This window comes from Acanthochromis polyacanthus, chromosome 21 (assembly GCF_021347895.1).
Source record: "Acanthochromis polyacanthus isolate Apoly-LR-REF ecotype Palm Island chromosome 21, KAUST_Apoly_ChrSc, whole genome shotgun sequence".
In the NCBI taxonomy this organism is placed as follows: domain Eukaryota; kingdom Metazoa; phylum Chordata; class Actinopteri; family Pomacentridae; genus Acanthochromis; species Acanthochromis polyacanthus.
The window spans coordinates 29,696,998-29,717,788 of record NC_067133.1 but is presented as its reverse complement, the minus strand read 5'-3'; the positions used below and the strand labels follow the sequence as shown (position 1 = coordinate 29,717,788).

General features: G+C 40.8%; 1 protein-coding gene across 5 annotated transcripts in view; it reads left to right on the top strand.

The window, feature by feature from the left end:
• The window catches only part of cacna1ia (calcium voltage-gated channel subunit alpha1 Ia), a 241,021-nt gene that overhangs the window by 62,451 nt on the left and 157,779 nt on the right, over positions 1–20,791 (top strand). For all 5 annotated transcript variants that reach the window (XM_051940863.1, XM_051940862.1, XM_051940860.1 and 2 more), the window contains exon 2: positions 2,566–2,830. In XM_051940863.1, coding sequence (XP_051796823.1) covers positions 2,583–2,830 — 248 coding nt within the window. In that variant the 5' untranslated portion in view covers positions 2,566–2,582. The remainder of the gene's footprint in view (positions 1–2,565; positions 2,831–20,791) is intronic.

Sequence of the window (20,791 nt, the reverse complement as noted above, 5' to 3'; positions counted from 1 at the left end):
AATAGAATTGTAATTTCCTTGAGCATAACAGACATTTTTTTATATAACATGACAAGAAACAACAGAAGAAATGCTCAGATGTCTGTCTGATGAGGCAGCACTCATTCATTCCTCATGCTTACTGTCAGGCAGGTCAATTTTGAGCCAGTTTTTATGCGTTGCAATTAAAAAAGTTCTCCTAAATATAGTGCATCATCAGTGAATTGTGTGGATTCTCTGCATACATGCAGAAAAGATGGGATTTAAGGATTTACATGCCTGTACATCAGTAATGGTGAGCATGCATTGCTCACAGATGTTAAAATCACATTTTTTTGCGTTAAACCTCCAGTTCCTTTTCTCTATCTTTCATTTTGAAGCTCACTATAATTTTAGACATTGCTTCTATCCCTGTGGGTCTTACACATCAGATTTTTGATCTCGGCACCCGCTGAGGACTGAACACAGCTTCTTTCTTCAATCCAAATTGGCCTCACAGAATGATTAAAATGAGGAATGCATTGCTCACACCATCCACAGTATGTTTTTACTGTTGTTTTCCATCCAGCTCTGTCTCAGACTGTCGCAGTGAGTGTGTGTGGGAGGGGGGAAGCAAGTTTTTCCATGGCTCATCACAGCCTTTAGCTCATAGTGCAGCTAAATGGGTGACTGTATATCCGCTACCCCAATTAAGGGTGTTAATGTGTGAGAGCGAGTGTGTTGAGAAAGTCTGTTTGTGTGTCAGCGCTAACACATCAGCCTGCGTAGTCTCTCCATCTCTCTCTCGTTTTCTCTGTGTCACACGTATTCATCAATCATCATCATTATACACCAAAAAAACACAGAGGAAGGAAGATCACCCAGAATACTTTGAAAAGAGAATCACGACGACGCAGAGGGAGTGATGTTATGGTGCAGAGAGGTCACCTGTAACAATCTGAATGTGCAAACAAATGCTAAAGCAATTTTTTTTTTATCTTTCCACCGACACAAACATCCAAATAGTCTCTCACAGCAGCGTTGCAGCCATTTCTGTGAAGCTCTCTCCTACTTAATTGTAGTCGCTGGTAATAGCTGCAGGGTCTCTCTAAGAAGCTTTGTCATGGGAAATAAAACACAACAGAGTAAGAATAAACTTCCTGCCTCCATAGGAAGCAGCTGTTGCCATGGTAAAGCTCATTTAAAAGGCCAATTATGAGAAGATGAAACAGTGGGCTCGGTTTGAGAGACAGAATGTACGTCTACGCGCATGATTACCAGCCAATGACGATGAGGCGGTGGGTGACTTTCTCCTTATTACCATCTCTACTCGGTTTAACATCTCGTCAGAGGATTATCTCCAGAGCTGAGAGAGATACCGGCCACTAAATCACCGCTGTCCCATTTCCTTAGCTTCTAATGAATAGCCTCTAATATCATTACCCTGCAAAAACAAAGTCTGCTCTCCCACCGGCACTTAATCCTACTGTAGGATTTAGTGCCAACACACACACACACACACACACACACACACACACAGATTAGACCACACCTACACATGCATGTTGGTCAGAAATCTGCTCATTACACATTAGTGATGCCAAACATTCGTATGTGATGATGCGAGCCTTCAACATTTTCAATTCGGTCCATGTTTGTGTGTCTGTGTGTGAGTCAGGACCGTGCATATGTCCAGATATGCACATGTCCAGTCTTCGCTTGGCTCTTTGCCCCTTTGGCTGCCTCCTTTGGCTGCAAGTTAAAAGCGAGAGGAAGTCCAGTGTTCTATTATGCATTCACTTACGCTGCTGCTGGCTCACTGGTTTAACCAAAAGAGCTAAATTGTTGTCAGCCTGTCTTTGTTTTTGCTTCCTTCATTATTCCTTTTCCTTTGAATCCTCACTCAAACACCTGGACTTTCTTGTCAGCAGTAAGTCATGATGTTTGTTTTCTAAAAATGAAATTCTTTGGCGGGTCTACTTCAGCGGATGCTCTACAAAGCCAATAATATCAGCTTTGTGTTGTATAAATGTGTAAATAAATTTTAAAAAGTTGAAATCTGCAGGTAAGATTGTCCACTCTGTCATGCAAAAACTTGTACACATATCTATGTGTGTTTGCGTGTGCCATATTAATAGACAGATGAATCCATTCAAGAGCTAAGTGGTAGGAGATGGAAAGCCATTTCCTTGTGCTCGACGCTGTGATGGGGCTAAATGCATCGTCAATGAATGCGCGATGACTGCTGACATTGATTTACTCTCCGCCGTCGTACCTCTCTGTGTGCGTTTGTTTGCGAGAGGTGATTGTTATCAGTAAGCAATGCATTCTGTTATGCAGACAAGTGAGCTGACGATAACAGCGTTTACTTTCACGGGGCGCAGAGACACCGAAAGACTAATGGGACTTTGGGGCTCAAACAATCATTAAATGTCTGCGGGCTGCGAGCTGATGCTCTGACGAGGAGGGATTTAGTGGTCTGTGGGAGCGACTGCATAGCCAGGAGGCTGTTTATCTAATCAAACTTTCATGAAATAAATGTTTAAATTAATATTTATTTGCAGCGGTGATTAAACAGAACTGTAATCATTTCACTTTGTGTTCCAGATCTCAGCTGGGTCGCCATGACAAGCGAGGAGTGTCCTGTGCCGCTGGGGAGCATCTCCTCCGCAGGGCCAGGGCAGAGCGAGGACTACAGCTCGGCGCAGGCTGATGACATCATCGAGGAAATGGGTCCAGGTGATGATGTCAGCATCGGAAGCGACCTAAGCACTCTGGTGGTGCCCTTCCCGGAGCTGGCGCCTGTGGTCTTCTTCTGCCTCAAGCAGACCACCTGTCCTCGCAACTGGTGCATCCGGATGGTCTCCAGCCCATATCCTTTCAGAAGCTCATGGAACATCACCTGTAGTTAAAGCACAACCTCCTGTTCTCCAGCTCTGAACATCCACCAGTACACTCTAATCATCAGTACATGCAGCCCGTTCTTGAAACCTCTGAACTCCAAGCAGTTTCTGGTCTTTGCTCCTGCTGCATTTTTACTCACTGTGGATTTGGTTTTCTCTGTAGTATGAAGTTCTAAAGACCTCTATTAGAACAGCACAACCATGGCAGGACTTTTAACACAAACACGAAGCCAGGAATCATCAAAAAGCTAAAGAAATTTAAATATATATATATATATATATATATATATATATATATATATATATGTTAGTTAAATAAGTAAAATACATTTATTTATGAGCAAAAAATTTAAATATAAGAAAAAATATACTTGAATAAATGTGTAAAAATAATCCTAATAAAATAAAATAAATACATCTATTCAGAAGAAAAAACTAAAATATATCAAATAAATAAATAAAGCACATATATTTATAATATAATAAAATAAAATATAAGAATAATATAATTAATTAAATTAGTGAAAATAATAAAAAATAAAAACAAAATCAAATATAATAAATACATTTACTAATAAATTTAATATATTAAATAAATAAATAAATGAAACACATTTATTTATGAGACAAAAAAGTAATATAAGAACAAATCGAGATGAATAAATGAGTAAAAATAATAAAAATAAAATAAAATAAATACATTTATTCAGATGAAAAAGCTAAAATATGTTAAATAAATAAATAAAATACATTTATTTATAAAAAAGTAACATAAGAAAAATATAGATAAATAAATTTGTATAAACAATAAAAATGTAATAAAACAAAAATAAATAAGTACATGTATTCAGAAGAAATAAGATAAATTAAATATATAATTAAAATGCATGTATTTAGGAGAAAAAATAAAATAGAAAAACATAACAAAATAAAAAAAATCTTATTTAGTTTGTAAAAATGAAAAACAAAAACAACAATCAGCTTGTGCAACATTTTTACATCCTTAAAAAATGCTAACCCTACCTACTATAGACATTTAACTATTTACATATTTAATTACTTTCATGTCTGTTTTATGTGTAAACACAACCTGCAGTTTAACTCAGTTCTGTCCAAATATTTCACAATTTCTGTCCCATGACTGTTGCAGATCTAACTTTATTTTTTAAACTTTCTACATAATCTAGTTAATCTAAATCTGTTATTTTAAATGAATTATTAAATGGAACATGCGACAAAAAGTGATGTGATGGAATAAATGTAATTTTAGGCTTAGATTTTATTACATTTTCGATTTTATGACGCTTCATGTATGATGCTTCTATAGGCCCATCCAGATGACCAACAATTCCTTCCGTTTTTACAGTTCCACATAAACGATTCTGATTAATTGTCTAATTTTGGAGTTTGTTTTTTACGTGTTCAGGCAGGTTTTGGGGTTCAGACGGTTAAATCCATCCCATTATTCTTTACCTCTTTTATCCATTTAGACACCTCTCTCACCCTCCACCTCCTCTTGTTATCTGCTTTACTAATAATGCTGCTTCCCTCCCCTTTACACCAGTCTCTCCTTTTTAAAAGCTTTATTTCTGCTAATCCATCATCCGTTTTTGCAGAGCCATAACTCTGCTTCTTTGCAATATCTTCCGTCTCCTTCTTGTGCGTTCTTTTGATTCGTTTTCATCCATCTCGACTCTGACCCGCACACCCAAACCCCATTAACTCCCACCGCTTTATTTTGTGGATTTTCTCCTAACAGTCGTCCCAGAATCTTCTCAGAGTAAGTGTGTTTGACAGTTTCATACAACTACAACTGCAGCAAATCAGCATTTAACTGCTTGGAAAATTAGATGTGCACATTTATATGCGCGCGCTTGTGTGTATGTGTATGTGTGAGTGTTCTTGCTTTTAGTGTTTGCTCAGAACAGGTAGTTGTCTGTTTGCTGACTACACTCACAACACCAGTGGGACTGAGGATGATTCTTTCACATTAGAGAAGAGAAGAAAGCACTGGGCTTCCTGTTCGACTTCTGCAGGGTGTGTGTGTGTGTGTGTGTGTGTGTGTGTGTGTGTCTACATCAATACACTATCATGATTTCACTATTTATTCTCAGTAGACGGAGTTCAGCTCATTCAGCTGTTTCTCTGGTCAGTCGGTGAAAACGTCTCTGAACACGTCATGCGCAAGAAATAGTAGAGTCTCTAGGCAAACACACATTTCTCAACACTTCTTTTTTGCTTTTTTACATTTGTAAACAATATTATTGACTTCAAACTAGGGCTGGGACTTTAACGCATTAATTTCAATTCATTAATTACAGAAAAAAATAGCGCATTAATAAATTAAGGCATTTAATTCCACCTTTCTTGGTTCCCTAATTTGTGGCACCTCGGTAACACTGATGAACACTCCAGCCCAGTAGGTGGCGCTAATGAACCTAAAGTCTGTTTTCCAGCCGTAAAGAAGATCCGCAGGAGTGGATGTCAGAAAGCTTGGTGACTAACAAAACCCGAAGGATGCTTTCCGCTGTGTCTTTGTTAAGATGTACTAGCTTGTTGTCTGTTGTGTCGGTTGCAATTGAAAGATTATTGTATTCTTGCACTCTTCCTTTTCTCTTTTCTATCCCCCTTTGTTGTTGTTGGTTTTTTTTTCTTTTCTTTTATTCCTTCTTCTTTTCTCGTTTCTTTCTTCCTGCCTCTTTGTTTCCCTGTCAGGTCCGGCAAATTTATGTATATTTATCTAATCAACAAGTATTCAAACTAAACTAGAAAAGCACTCGGAGAGCGCAGACCTCCGCCAGGCCATCTGTCTGTCTGTCTGTCTGTATGGCGGCCATCTCTCAATTGTACATAGTCCTTCAAAAAAATCCTGGATCCAGACGGTGATCCAGATCACCTCCAAAATCTAACTGATTGTTACTTTTGCTCTTCCGGACATTCTGTAAAAATTTGGTGAAAATCCGTCCATGACTTTTTGAGTTGTGCTGTTAAAAGACAAACAAACAGACAAACTCCAGTGATTACATAACCTCCTGGTGGAGGTAATAAATTACTGAACATTATCAAGGGGAGTCTTATACTTATAAACTCCACTTTGAAAAGCAAACTTGTGTGGCACAATGCAGCAGCCAGATCCCCATTCTGCCTGCTCTGTTGCTGGACAGGACAAAAAAAAAGAAAGCTTGGTGACAAGATGCAGTGAGTTTGCTGGACGGAAAGTTTTCTTTAAAACATCTTCCCAATAACAGCTTAGATAAAAGCCTGGTTGTGTGCAAATTATTCTACAAAGAGTTTTCTGATCACCTCAATGCAAAACATGTTGCTGTTAGCATCAGAGCTAACATTAGCTATAAAAGTTCTGGTACCGGCTAACAGTGTAGCCATCCCTTAATAGACCACTTTAGAAGACACTGGAAGTGTTTAAGTTTACATAAAGTGTTAAAATATTGAATCTAATCGCTGTAATGTCACTTTGAGTTTGCAGTAATCTGTAAATGTAGCAGACAGATGACAAATGCAGATAAACAGAAATGAAACAAACAGTTTAGTTGTTGAAGTTCACCTATATGAATATTCATCCATTCTGTCATCAACCAACATTTACTGGAATTGAAAAACTTTGCATATTTTGTCAAATATTGCTGTTTGACAAAAAATGCGATTAATGATGATTAATTAATTACAAAGAGGCTAATTAATTAGAAAATGTTTATCGCATCAAACCGCTAATATGAATACATTAATGTCTGAGTTGAGATTTACAAGAAACATTTTAATGACCACTGTGTAAAGTGAATACTGCTGTTAAAAAGCAAACCAAATGTTGCATTTTTGTTCATATAGCAGTACTTTTAAAATTAAAGTGCACAATACACTAGTTTTAAATTCATTATTCAACAATAGCAATATTTAACAGAATATGATTAATCGCAATTAAATTTTTAAATTGCGTCCCACTACTACTTCAAATGTTAAATATCAAATGTTTGGCAGATACTGAATGTTTTATTTTTCTGAACAGCGTCACACAGTCTCCTGAATAAGCTGCAAATACAGGCTAATATACTAGTATTGACGATAATCATGATGTTTTTAAAAAATGAATACTGATATAATGTTAATAATACATGTATGCTAATATTGCAAATAATCCAGCGCCAATAATCGTCTGGTTCACCCGAACATAGGAGGATTTACTGTACAACTATGATTACAGATGCTCTTTTCAGAGCCCTTCCAGTGCTAGAAGGAGCGTTTCTGCAGGTCATTCATCTCCACATCAGTCAGACTGGATGTAATAACTTCACTGGTCTGCCTCATTCACTGCTGCACTGTTTTACACACACATTCCACTTACTGATGGGCAACAACTGTTACAGCCTCATCCTCTTGGATATAGTCTTTGTGAGATTCATCATCTCATGTATATAATGTTCTCTGCAATCTTTGCACTGTGAGCTTTCCCCACCGTGGGATCAATGAAGTTTATCTTATCTTATTCTATCTTATCTTACCTGAACAAAGTCAAAGCAAACTTTATAGTCAATATTTCTACGTGTCCCACAGTGAACAAAAAAGCAAAATATAAATAGCAGAGATTACCAAAGAATGCACATAAAAATATAAATACAGTCTGAACAGGTGAAGGTGTGCAATGTTATGCTTCTATTTATTTGTATCTTGATTAATACAGTTTTTTTTAATTCTATAAATATTTGCAATAATTTTGTTATCCTTTAATTTTCCAGGCCACGGTAATTTTGCAGTCAAAATGTAATATCATACCGGCCCAGCTGCAAACCATGTTTCTCTTTAATTGACCAAACATACGTTCAGCATTTCTTTCCATTTCTGCGTAGCTAATAGATCTATGCATGTTACTTTACAAAGATTTCTCCAACACAGCATGTGATCGAATGACTTTTCTGCAACAAATGATAAGATTAGCATCCAGCCGCTCCACTTTCTCCTTTCTCTAGCAGAAAACATGTGAATAATCTGTTTATTATAGCATGAATTATGATTTGATATGCATAACAACATAACATCTGATACGTTTATCAGAGAGTGTGGTGAAAGACAGACGGACAGCTTCTTAAAACTGGCAGAGAGAACTTCTTGGATATAACTGCTTGTTTTGTTAATGAGAGTTTAGGAAATTAAATATGACGTGTTTGCAGTCACGTATATCCATGGGCTTTAGTTGGCCTGCTTTTTAATACTGTTTAGAAAGTAGTTATTTGGCTTTTTTTCATACTTTTAAATGCTTGGATGGAATTACGAGACATACTGCAGGGATATATGACAGGATTAAATGATGGAGGTTGTTAAAGGGATTGATTCTGAGTGCACAGAGGCCGATTTTTACGACCGCAATCTTGTCAAGTGTTGAGGCAGAAGTCCATCAAATGTCTTGTAATTTTGTGACTTCATAGCCCGTGCATTCACTGCAAGCCAGCGAGGGGAGGCTAAATCCACAGTAATATGTCTGGATAACAGACAAACAACTGGCTGTCCAGAAAATCAGAAAGACAGAAAGAGAGTCGGACGGACAAAACCGGAGCAAGACTTTGTGTTTGCCTTTCAGACGGCGTCTTTGATGTTTGAGGGGAAACGGCTTTCAGAAGGATTTTACACTGCTGGCTAATGGCTGAGCTCTGCTACTCTCAGTTGACCCCATGCCACAGGGTACACACACACACACACACACACACACACACACACACACACACACACACACACACACACTCCAAATCTTAAAATCTTATTTCATATCGCCCGGGCTTCTATTGCACCAAACTGATTGCTCATTGGCTGCTGGATGCCTCGGAGGTTGAAACTGTAAACAAGTTAAAGCAGAAAGACACACCTGAGTGTACACTCCCAGTCACAGATTCTCTTTTACTGTAATTTCCGGACTATAAGCCGCTACGTTTTTCTCATGCTTTGGACCCTGCAGCTCATACAAAGATGCGGCTAATGTATAGATTTTTACATGCGAGCTTCATGCCATCATTAAGTTTAGCCTCCTCACATCAGACCAATAAAATTACCAAACAGGTCACAGTGGACCACTGACACTGTTTGAATTAAATCAAACACACACTAAATTCTTTAGATCAGTCATTCTGTGCTTCATGCACACACCCTCATCATGGAAAACATGAAGAAATGCATATGATGCAGCTGTTGCAGGCCAAGCCTGCTCTCCTTTAACCTGGGCAGGTTATGGTGTGTGTGACGTGTGAGGAGGAGCACTGCAGCTGTGTGTGTGTGTGTGTGTGTGTGTGTGTGTGTGTGTGTGTGTGTGTGTGTGTGTGTGTGTGTGTGTGTGTGTGTGTGTGTGTGTGTGTGTTCTTGTATTTGCTACATTGTGAGAACCATTTTCTGCATTTAACTATCAAAGTGAGGACATTTTTACAAAGTGAGGACATTTTGGCTGGTCCTCACTTTGAAACAGCCATGTTTGAGGGTGAAGACTTGTTTTTAGAGAACAGGTATGAATTGAGGTTTGGTTAGGGTTAGGGTAAGGATTAAGTTTAGGCAATCAGTTGTGATGGTTAAGGTTAGGGTAAGGCTCTAGGAAATGCATTACGCCTATGGATGTCCTCACTAAGATAGAAGTACAAACATGTGTGTATGTGTGTGTGTTGCAGACACGAGTGTGGAAACTGAGGCAGAGCGAAATGCACTACGATGATATACAATAAAATACAATATAAAAGTTTTAGCGCTAGCGTGCTAAGCGTGCTAAGCTAAGCGTGCTAACCTAAGCGCTATCCGAGGCTGCCCAACCACGGTTCAGCGGCCGGCAGAATCGGGGTCGGTAACATAGCCTTCAAGTTTAAGGCAACTGATCTGCCTGTCGAAGAATGAAATAGAGCTGCTGCCCGTTAGCTTGGCATCAATGAATCAATGGTGAGACGCTGGAGTTGGCAGTGTGAACTGACTCAGTGTGTTTATTGCCGTGTTACAGGCACTGTTCGGGAAGAAAGTATGTATTTAATTACAAGTTATAAAAATCTTTCTGTGTAAATATCTCATGTTACAACGTGGACACCTGTGGCTTATAGTCAGGTGTGGCTTATATATGTACAAAACTTTTTTCTTTTTAAATTTAGTGGGTGCCGCTTATATTCAGGGGCGCTCAATAGTCCAGAAATTACGGAAATGGTTTTTCTTTATTTTCATGACTATTTGCACTGTAGATTCTCACTGCAGGCATCAAAACTATGCATGAACACATATGGAACTACTAGAAAAGCACTCAGAGCGCTCAGTCCTCCTCCAAGGCTGCTCATTCCTCCATATGTCAGAAATGCAGCATTTTTTTTAGTTATTGATGATCAGAAATCATCATAGAATGTGTGCATTTAATATAGATGTACCCACAAACAAAATGACCTTGTGCTGATCACAGGTCTTCATGTGTATGTTATGTACGGATATCAAACCACGTGACCTAAATATGTAGCGGGCGGCGGGAATTGATGGGACTCAGAAACACCCCCGCAATTTAATCAGCTGTTCCTTGGATCATTTCTGATGGATAAGTCCTGATAAGTACTCAGAGGTGGATTTGTAGTAGGATCACAATCAGCTGATGTAGTATTCACTGGTTGTCATGGTTACAGTGACGCCGTGCTGCTATCTGGCAACGATACAGAAATATTTAACCAATCCGTGGATCCAGGCTATAAGCAGCATCACTGCCAAAATCTAATCACTTGGTCCTTGTGTCATTTCATCCAAATCCATTAGTCCATTTTTAGTAGTGTTGCTGACAGACAGACAGACAGACAGACAGACAGACCAACGTCAATCGCGTCCTTGGCAGAGTAATAATGTTCATTTGTGCGTCTGTTTCTTGCACCAACAAATTCCATCAGTCACTGTGACCTTACTAATGAATCGGCCCATTCCTCTTCCTTCTCCTGAGCTAATAATCCTCATTTGTATCACTGCTAACTCCTCTGAGTGTAAAATGACGCTCCCCGCATGGACTTCCACATGGAGTCTCCAGACAAGGAGGACCGTCACAGAGCAGCACATGCAGAGATTCACTGCATCTCCAACAGTTTCCCTAAAGATGTGTTCAGGCCGAGACCAGACAGATAAACTAACGCCGATCATCACATAATTCCACTGCGTTTCTTGGTGGAGGAATTATGTCGTAAACAAAACTGTGTGAAATAAGTGAAAACATGTTTTATATTTTAGATTCTTTGCTTTGATTCCTGCTTTGAACAGTCCTGGCATTCTCTGGATGAGCTTCATGAGGTAGAACCTGAAATGGTTTCACTTCGCAGGTGTTCCTTGTTAAGGTTCATTAATGGAGTTTCTTGTCTTCTTAATTGTGTTGGGACCATCAGTTGTGTTGTGCAGAAGTCAGGTTGGTCCACAGCTGACAGTCCTATTTGACAATTATTAGAATCCATATTATGGCAAGAACCAATCAGCTAAGAGAAACGACAGTCCATCAGTTTGAAGAATCTAAAATATAAAAGGTGTTTTGGCTTATTTCACACTTTTTTGTTTCCTACATAATTCCATCTGTTTTCTTTCATAGTTTTGATGCCTTCAATGAGACTCTACAATGGAAATAGTCATGAAAATAAAGAAAAACCAGTAAATGAGGAGGTGTTTCCAAACTTTTGACTGGTAGTGTACGTGACAGAAAAATATAACGTGAGTGTGTGAAAGGTGAAAACATTGTGTAGCGGTTCCATTGACGGTATTTATTGCCGTAGTTGAGGTGATTTTCCTCCGGCGGAATCAGCTCAAGGGACGAGAAACGTAGAAACACACACAGTCACTGTGGTGGTGTTATTTCTGCTTTTACTGCAGCGACGTCAGTATGAAGCTGAGTGAGTGGTGTGTGTGTGTGTGTGTGTGTGTGGGATGGCAGCAGTGTGTTCACAGGCTTTGTAGGAGTGTGTGTGTGCATCTGCTGTGTGTGTGGGACTTTAACTGGAGCAGGAGTTTGATGTTTGGTGCACTGGAACAACAGTTTGTACCCGTTTGTGTGCGTATCGATCGCACTGACAGTAGCAGTATATTTAGATATGTTGCTTGTGTACCAAACACATATAAGATTACAAGATGAGCCTCATTTCTCGGTCATCAGATGGGCTTTTTCTCATGCTTGTGAGTAAATTTGGTCTGTATGCATGTGAAAGGGGGCTAATAAATGGTTGTTTCACCACCTCTCTGCAGATCAATAATTCTGTCCACCACTCAGTAGCTGTGAGAGGCCTTCAGTGACATGCACATACACACACACACACACACACACACACACACACACGCACACGCACACGCACACGCACACGCACATGCACATGCACACATATGCACACACAGTGCTGCTATCCCACGCTTTGCCTGCAGTAGAGCACCTGGAGCAGCTCTCTTTAATGCACCCCACACACTTCTGCTCCCTCTTTCCATTGTTCTGCACAGATTACACAACACAGATGAACCCCTCTCCTCTCATTCATCCTCTCAGATATGTTGATAGTGATACGACTGTGAGACTGAATTGACTTCTACTGCAAAGTTTAACAGCCAAACTGTTTCTTCACCTTCATTCTTCTCAGTTGTCTATTAGAGGTGGGTCTCTACTTACATCAGAATTACGTTCCTATGGGGCGATGTAACGCCACTTTCATCATAAGTCAGAACTCACACATGTACATGAGTACCTATGTCACTCACCTACGCTGACACAGCGGTAAAATCATAATATAGGACATAATAACACTATACAGTAAAAATCAAACATAAATAAAAACAGAGAATACTTCCTTATTTTTACTGTGGTTGGCCTGCTTACTGGATGCTGCAAAGGGTGGAGAGACAGGCTGACACCAGGCTACTACTGGGGGAGGAGGATGGGGAGGCAGAACCTGCAGAAGGTTCTGGAGACACCTTGGCGGGTGAGTCTGGAGAGACAACCAGCGAATGTAAACGGAGCTGTCTTCCTCATGTAGCACCGCGTGACGACGTATTCTTACGCTCCATTCACCAACTAGTTCCTAAGCAAAATGTATTTATTTTAAGATTTTTTTGGCCTTTCATCGGCTTTATTAGACAGGTTAGTGTAGAGAGGCAGAGAGGAAAGTAGGAAGACTTGCAGCAAAGAGTCACGAGCTGGAATCGAACCCAGACCGCTGCATCAGGGACTATAGCCCGAATTTATGGGTCGCCTGTTCAACCAGTGGAGCTATCTGGGAACATCTCGCACAACATTTGTTTTAATGTTGCAAACGGCGTATGTTGGAATGACGGAACAAGACTTTCTTCATAAATTTATGGGAGATGGCAACGTAACCACGAGGGCGTCGTAAACCGAGGACCTGCTGTACTCCCTCGTCTGATTTTCCAGTTTTCTGTCTTTCTAATATGTATTCTGTGTTGCTTTGGACTCACTGGAGCAGCTGTCATTTCAGACTGATAGCAAATCAGATGTGTGTCTCATTACAATCAATCTCACTCTTAATGGATTCTCTATAGAGCACTGATGTGACAAACGTGTGCATCATGTATTGTACGTGCACGGACATGTTTATACACTGATAGATACATGCAGGTGGTAACACACTGACATCAGAATCATTTCTGCTAGTTTGAAAAATCCAAGTTATTCGTTTTTAGTTCCCATTTTTGGGAAATTGAAAATTTTTGTTGGGTAAATCTATTAAATGGAAAGAAAAGTCTTACTTACCTGGGCATCCGTTCTTGTCAGGGATATATGACGCTGACAATGGTCTACTGTTGCTTCCTGTCCTGCGCTAACTGGATTCAAGAAACACTTGTCTCCCTGCGGATCCATGCACCAGGTGTTTTTTGGATCCTGTTTCCATGTGAGAGCCTATGTTGTGATGCTAGTTTATGGAGCATATGTCCAAACTATCTCACTGCCTTTGGTTGGTTTTCTACCAGAGATTGGTTTTGCTAATCTTCTCTGGTCAACACATGCAGAGGATTCCTCCAAGGCCGCTGTTTTTATGAAGGTGTGCACCTTCCTGAGGTTGATCTTGGAGTTGAACACTCTTGAGTCTTCAACAATCTAGAGATTCTTGAGCTGCAGGAAAGCTGTTTATGCTTCGGTAGGTCATGATCTGATGGCTGCATCGGTGCTGCTTTGCATTTCAGTGACGATGTTCAACAATGTGAAGGTCTCCATCTCCTCCAGTCCTGCAGTTCCACATTTCTTCACTTGCTGTGCTATAACCCTGAACATGTCATTTGATACCCTTCATTGCAAACTGTTTGCAGTTCATGAAGCTTCTCTCATTGGAAGCACATAACTTATAACATCAGAGCATCTACATCTAGGATGCATCCTCTTTTGGAAATGGTGCTTGAGGGTGACAATGTGATGAATTGCCAATTAAAACCAAGAATTCCTGCAACTATACATTGAATTCAAATACCCAGTACCGGCTATAGGGTCTTGCTAAATACTTTGATGCACCTAGTATAGAGGTAGTGCTGGATGTGTTGATGGTTAAATTCTTCATCTTGATCTGTGAAAAATTACCTTATTTTTCTCCTGCGGTTTGGTGCTATGGATGAAGTTAATTTGCCTGTGGGTTTTTTGTGATGAGGGCAGTCAGACCGGGCCAGCAGTCTTTTGATGCTTTGCATTTTCTTCATGTATTTGCAGACCCACTTGTGCTGAAGTTCCATCATATTTTATTACATCTACGTCGTCAGCATTGTCGATCCAAAGCACAGACGAGAAAGGGGGAAGGTTTGGTGTAGAGCTTGCAAACCCACCCTAGAAAATCCAACCTGCAACCAGAACACTGACAAGATGTCAAGTCCTCTCCAGAAAGAACTTCCCCAGAAAATACAAGACAACGTGCTCTGAAAGACTTATTCCTCTCTTTCTGTGTGCACGGTGGATTGTATTAAACTGTCCAGCCGGTCTGCTGCGCTGTGTCTTAGCTATGTGGGAAGAATTTTGTGATTTATTTTACAGATCACGACAAGAACAAATCAGGTCACTCAGACTCAGCCAATTCCCTGCATTCAGTGCATCCTGACCCGTCCTCTGTTATAGATGCTGCTCAGGCTGAGGGCTGGTAGATTACAGTTTCTCACCTGTTGTGTCGTGTCCATGATTACTACTTTGACTCTTCTGTGGAGTTCAAGGCTTCCGGCTTTTGAAGATTCTAGTTTTCTTGGTGTATATCTAAAAGGACAGTAATTCTCCTCTTGAAATGATTGTGTTATGGTCTGCACTGCTTGACTCCTGTACTTCTAATTGCATAGTGGGCTGTTTCTGTTGCTTTTTCCACCCGGTAGTCTGGTGCCGGTAAGCTATCCTTCTCTCCACATTATCCCAGCCTCCTCCTGCATCCTCTGATTGGCTCCTGTGGTGTGCAGCAGAGTGACCGGCCTCTGTGGCCCATGATCCTCTCTGGCCCTGACAGCTTGTTATCTCCATGGTGACGGATAGCCGAGGCGGCGCCGTGGCTCGGTCTTAACTACTGCTGAGGATAGAGCACACACCTGGGACACATCACCTATCCTCTCTCACCTTCTCATTTTCTCTGTGTGCCATTTCCTTCTTCTCTCTTTGAACTTTTTGCTTCTTGTCCTTCTGATTTCTGCTCTTGTACTTGGAAAAGTTGCTGCTTGGCTATGCGGTGGATTTGTGTCTTTTCTCTTTCACTGATGCTTTCTGTGAGGTGTGCCACTTGATGGATGCATGTGTTGAAGTGTTCCCCTGTTTTGACGGATGCTTTATTACAGAACATCAAAAATCTGTCTTTAATTCACAGCCACACTCGGTGTTTTTCTTTTATCTTCTGCTTGTTCTCCTGTCTGTTCTCTGTCATTGCTTCTTTGGCTCTTTTTATTCTGTTCTCGCTCTCAAATTCAATCAGTCGTTTCTACTTGGATTTATCTCCCCCCCTCCCTGAAGATGTTGTCTCTTCCCAAATTTCCATTTATGCCTTCATCTTGAGCAATAATGCAAGTGTTCCACTTATTTTTAATGAGCCTCAGCTTCAAGTATGAACTGTTGTCCTTTTACCCTGAGGAAACTCTCATTTTTAACAAGAGGTGCAAACATTAATGAGACAAACCTCTCCTAAAATAAACACAACTTATTAGAACCCTAATGCTTACGCTTCCAAAATAAGTCCCAGTGCTAATGTTAAGACTAGTACCAATACTAATTCTAATGATCCCCACTTTCTCGTCACTCATTGGCTCTTCTTCTTTGCTGCTGCTTCCTTTGCCTCCTTTGCCTCCTCCTCCTCCTCCTCTTCTCCCTCAGGTCTAGTCCAAACTCCATTAGTGTCTGTGCTGTCTGAGAGAGATGAGAGGGGAACAGTGGAGAAGAGATGAAGGGCTTAAAGTGACTCTAATGACTACTGTAGTACCAAGCCTCAGTGCAGACACACTCTGGCTGACCTCCTTTACATGCATTAGTCTTCCATGGTAGCAAACATGTGCTTTTATTTGCAGTGCTTTGAAGTTTATTGTTTTTAAATGTTAAAAGCTACAGGAATGCTAAATCAGGATGTGAAACGCCGTGTTGTGTTGCTCGCTCATCTCATTTGGTTTATTCCATCTCCTTGTTCTCTAAAGGACGCTGGCATTTCACAGAACAAACGCAACGGCCTCGCAGAAATCTGACAATGAAATGCATTTTCTTCCAAGAGTAGTTTGAAACTGTGCTGAAACTTTCCCTCTGTGGAAGACGTTTTGCATAATTAACACTCTGTAATTTAAATGTTCGCTGGGTGGAAGGAACTCCTCAGCCTGACCTGCAGTGTGTTTGTGAGCGATCTTACAACCATCTGCAGCTCTGCCCAGAGCCCATCATGGAAGTAATAAATTAGAAACCACTCTGCCTGCGGCTTAGTCATGCTTATTGACAATTTAGATTTGCCAGGAATGCCATTTATGAAGAGTGTGTGTGTGTGTGTGTGCGTGTGTGTTCTCCTGTCTAAGCACTTCCGTCTAAGCTGTCCTCTCATTTAGAGTTATCTTACCACTCAGGTGGCAGTGGAGCAGGGTGTGAGATTGTTATTTATGGGCGCTGAATGCATGCACTGTAAGTCCATGTGCTTCAACCAACCGTGTGTTTGTGCACCACACATACGCACACGTGTGTGTTTGTGTGTTATCATGATTCACTGGCTTTGAATTATGAATTATGTGAACACTGTTTCCCAGCTGCAGCCATAATTGGACAATAGGATGGTTCAGTGTCATATTGTTGGAGGAGAATTGCGCTCAGATGGCGGCCGACATTATCCACCTCCTGCTCCGGCTCCATATTACTCTATATGCTGAATATTACAGCAATACGTTAGGCAGCGCTGCCTGTTTGTCTGATCTCAGTAACAGCAGGGCAGATTGCTTTTGGATAAACCACACAGATAAATGTCAGAGGTGCACAAACAGAAAAACCCGTGCACACTCACACACACTCACAAGCACAAACAAATACATCTCTTCATCCCCTCCTTTTGTTTTCCACCTGTCACCACCACATTCTTACTGCCTCATTTCTAAACTTATAAAAGAATAATGCCTTCCTCTTTATGTCAGCTCAACTCAGAAGTACTGCTTTACACAAACTGGGACTCTTGAGAGAATTTAATAAGTCATTTACTGGCTCCATCACCACTAACTGCAGGGTACATTTTATCCAAGTGAGTACTTTGTAGTTTGCTATTTCTCATACATTATCCACAAAGTGCTATATAAATTGTATGAGTCATTCGGCGCTGCACAGAGTCGGTCCTTTGCTTATGACCTCACTAAAATTCTCCTGAAATTTTCAAATACGTGGGTACGCTGAAGAAGACTGAAGAAGGTTATAGCGATCACAATAATGGACCTGAAATGAGAGGAAGGTGACTGACTAGTCGCTTGGTCAAGTTAGAAGCGCTTTAGTTCAATGAGGAGGGTGATTCTGACACACCACTTCCCTCACAACCTCCCCAGGTTTACTCAGCAAGGATGCAACAGTGTGTGTTCACGTTTGTCGCTCTGTGTGTCCTCATGGATCGCTGTGAAGTCGTGCAGAAAAACAATACACTCATGAAATGACCTGAATAGTGCAGCCATGACTCCCAATCTTTAGCTGCACTTCTCCAGTGTAACATAACATCTTTACTGTATTCCCAAAACCCAACCTCTGCCCCTCATATTTTCAGTGCATGTGCTGGGTTTTGCCATTTGCCCTGTGTGTGTGTCTGAAGGCAGTATTGTGTTGACATGCAAATACTGTCAACAAATGATATATTCTGTAAAGTAACTTGGTTAAGATGATGCTTGAATTTATTTATTTTAATACAGAAATAAATTACTGACAAGCTCTCCTCGAGTTTAAGAAAGTTTGCGCCTTACAATAAAATATGCAAGAAGCATCCTGACTCGTATTTTGCTTCTTTTGCTCCTCCGGAACAGAAGCACATCTCTCCTTTGCACCGCCCTTGAAACAGAAGGATTTGAACAAAAGCAACAAAAGCTTACATGTTATTAGTTTGGATATTAGCGCTATGGTTATTACCAGAGGCAGCTGTAAAGGCAGCTACAGATAAGCAAAGCAATAATTATTCGACTCAAAATATTCTTGTCTTGTTACCGAAGGAAGCTAAACTGCCAGCAGACAGAATTACTAATAAATCAAATGTGACAGCCCACAGTCTGTCCTGACTTTGTAGAATACATTTTTGCCTTTTCAGAATACATTCTGCTCTGCTTCGCCTGTGGCTAATGCTAAAAAAAAAAAAACAATGAATAAGAATCTCTTGTTGCATGCTGAAATATGCCAGACCATAGAGAGCATTGCTGTATATATACATGTATTATTAATTAAAAAAAAGGGGAGATTAATTCTAAAATGAGATATTCAGGATTTAGGGAGAGAAAGCCTTAAACTAAATGATTCATAATTTAATCATTTAAACAAGTTTTTGAGTGGATTTCTCAAAATGTACTGAGTAATAAACTTTGTAACCTCATTAATCTGCCATTGACCATAAAATAAAGAGTTGTGTTTTGTCAAAGAGAATAACGTTCTGCAAACAAGATCTGTAACGAACCCTGAAGATGCTTCCAGTCTGGTTTTGTAGATCTGTTGTGGATAGCGTGACTCACTGGAGGATGTTTATGAATATTCTCCTTTTTGATTGATCATCACTATTCCACTATTGGGCCATTTGCCCACTCGCTGTGCCGACTTTGAGGTCTACCCCCTCGGTAATGAATACTTATGAGCACATTAGCAGACCAAGAAGAGTCATTACAATATCAAGGAGAGCAGCAGATCACATGCCCTTTTAGTGCCTTTGAGGAGACTGTCTGTCTTTGTGTTGCAGTAGTATGAGGCATGAGCCTTGTGTTACAAATTCATGGGTCACAATTAAGCTGAATCTGCCACAAGCCCATCCTTACGCTATCTTCTAAGTCCTGAAGGTTTTTAAGGGTGCCACAAACTTCCCGAGCTTCTCCAGAGTTTCTCTCACTGGAGCTTGATTGATATTCGCTGTATCGGCGCTAGCAAAACCCTGGCAGATTGTGTGCACGACGTGACGGAGCCCTCAGAGCACTTCACAGAGGATTAATGAGATACATCTGCCCACAAGACCACAATGGTGGTGATATAAGATGGCCATTTGAGGTCTCTCATTTCCTCCGATGAAAGGGGAATGGAAGCTCATGGCCGAGCCGGTGTTCACCTGGAAGAGATCAAAGGACATTTTGCCGGGTTGACAGATGGAGGAATTTCATTTCTTTGAGGTTCTCTGATATTAGAACGTGTCATCAGTTCCAGGCGGCCTAATAGTTGGTAAAAAGTGTGAGATGAGTGTGTTGAGAAGTTCAGTGAGGTTGAGAGGGTTGAATGTGACACGGCAAAGAAGCTTATTGTGGAATCTCTCCATGTTCTACGCTTTCCTTCTCAAGCTCCTGCTCTCTTCGCTTAATTTGATTGAGAGCTGACAAAGGTTGGATCAGGAAGTTCGGAGACGGTAAAGGAAGCTGTGTGTTATCCAGATGTGCAGCTTTGCATACGGTTGTCTGCTCAAGTCTGTAGCACAAGATACCAGAGTTAAAGTTACTGCAAACACGTGTGATGCTAAAAAATGAAAGGTGCACGCGATGAGCAGGAAAAGATTAAAACACGAGAACAAAGGAAGGGGAGAGAAACATGACGCTAATAGATGAGAAGGGATAATTATTGTGCAGATTCATAGCGAGGGAAGTTAGCGAGAGGAGGGGCAAAAAGCAAGACATTGAGTGAAGGACAAGCCTGTAACTTCTCTGGAAGACGGATAAAAGAGAAAAGATGGAGACGAAAGAGAAGGATGATAGCCCTTGGAGAGGCAGGCGAAGAGAGAGAAAAGGGAAGAGATTGCTAGTTAGCACTTTTCTTGAAAAGGCAGAGCTTGAGAGGGAGACAGTGTGAAGGAGGCAGAGGGAGGGAGGTAGTTAGCACAGCGGCAGAGTGAACTTTTGCCCAGTTCCTGTCAGTGCAGAGGACGACAGGGAGCTGGTGGCGTGTGCGCTCACAACACGCGTGGCATGTGTGTCCGTGTGCATCCCTGCCTCCTCTTGACAGTGAGGAGGAACATGAAGTCTCTAATTGCTCTGGTGACTGCAACTTCAGACCTCTCCCACAGTGGAGGGGGGAGAGGCGGAGTGGGAGGGAGGGCAGAGGAGCACCGAGATCAGGACGAAAAAAGACACCAGGCCTTAGAGACGGGAACAGGGACGCTTCTTCTTCTCCTGTTCCTAAACCAAGAGTTGCTTTTTGTCCATGCTTTGCAGAACCGCCACATCAGACAACAACAGCCACATAAAATATTCAGCTCTTCGGGTCACGAAGTGCATTTAAATGTCTTTTACTTCTCATCTAATATTATGCTCTTCTGAGACATTGTGACTGTATATCT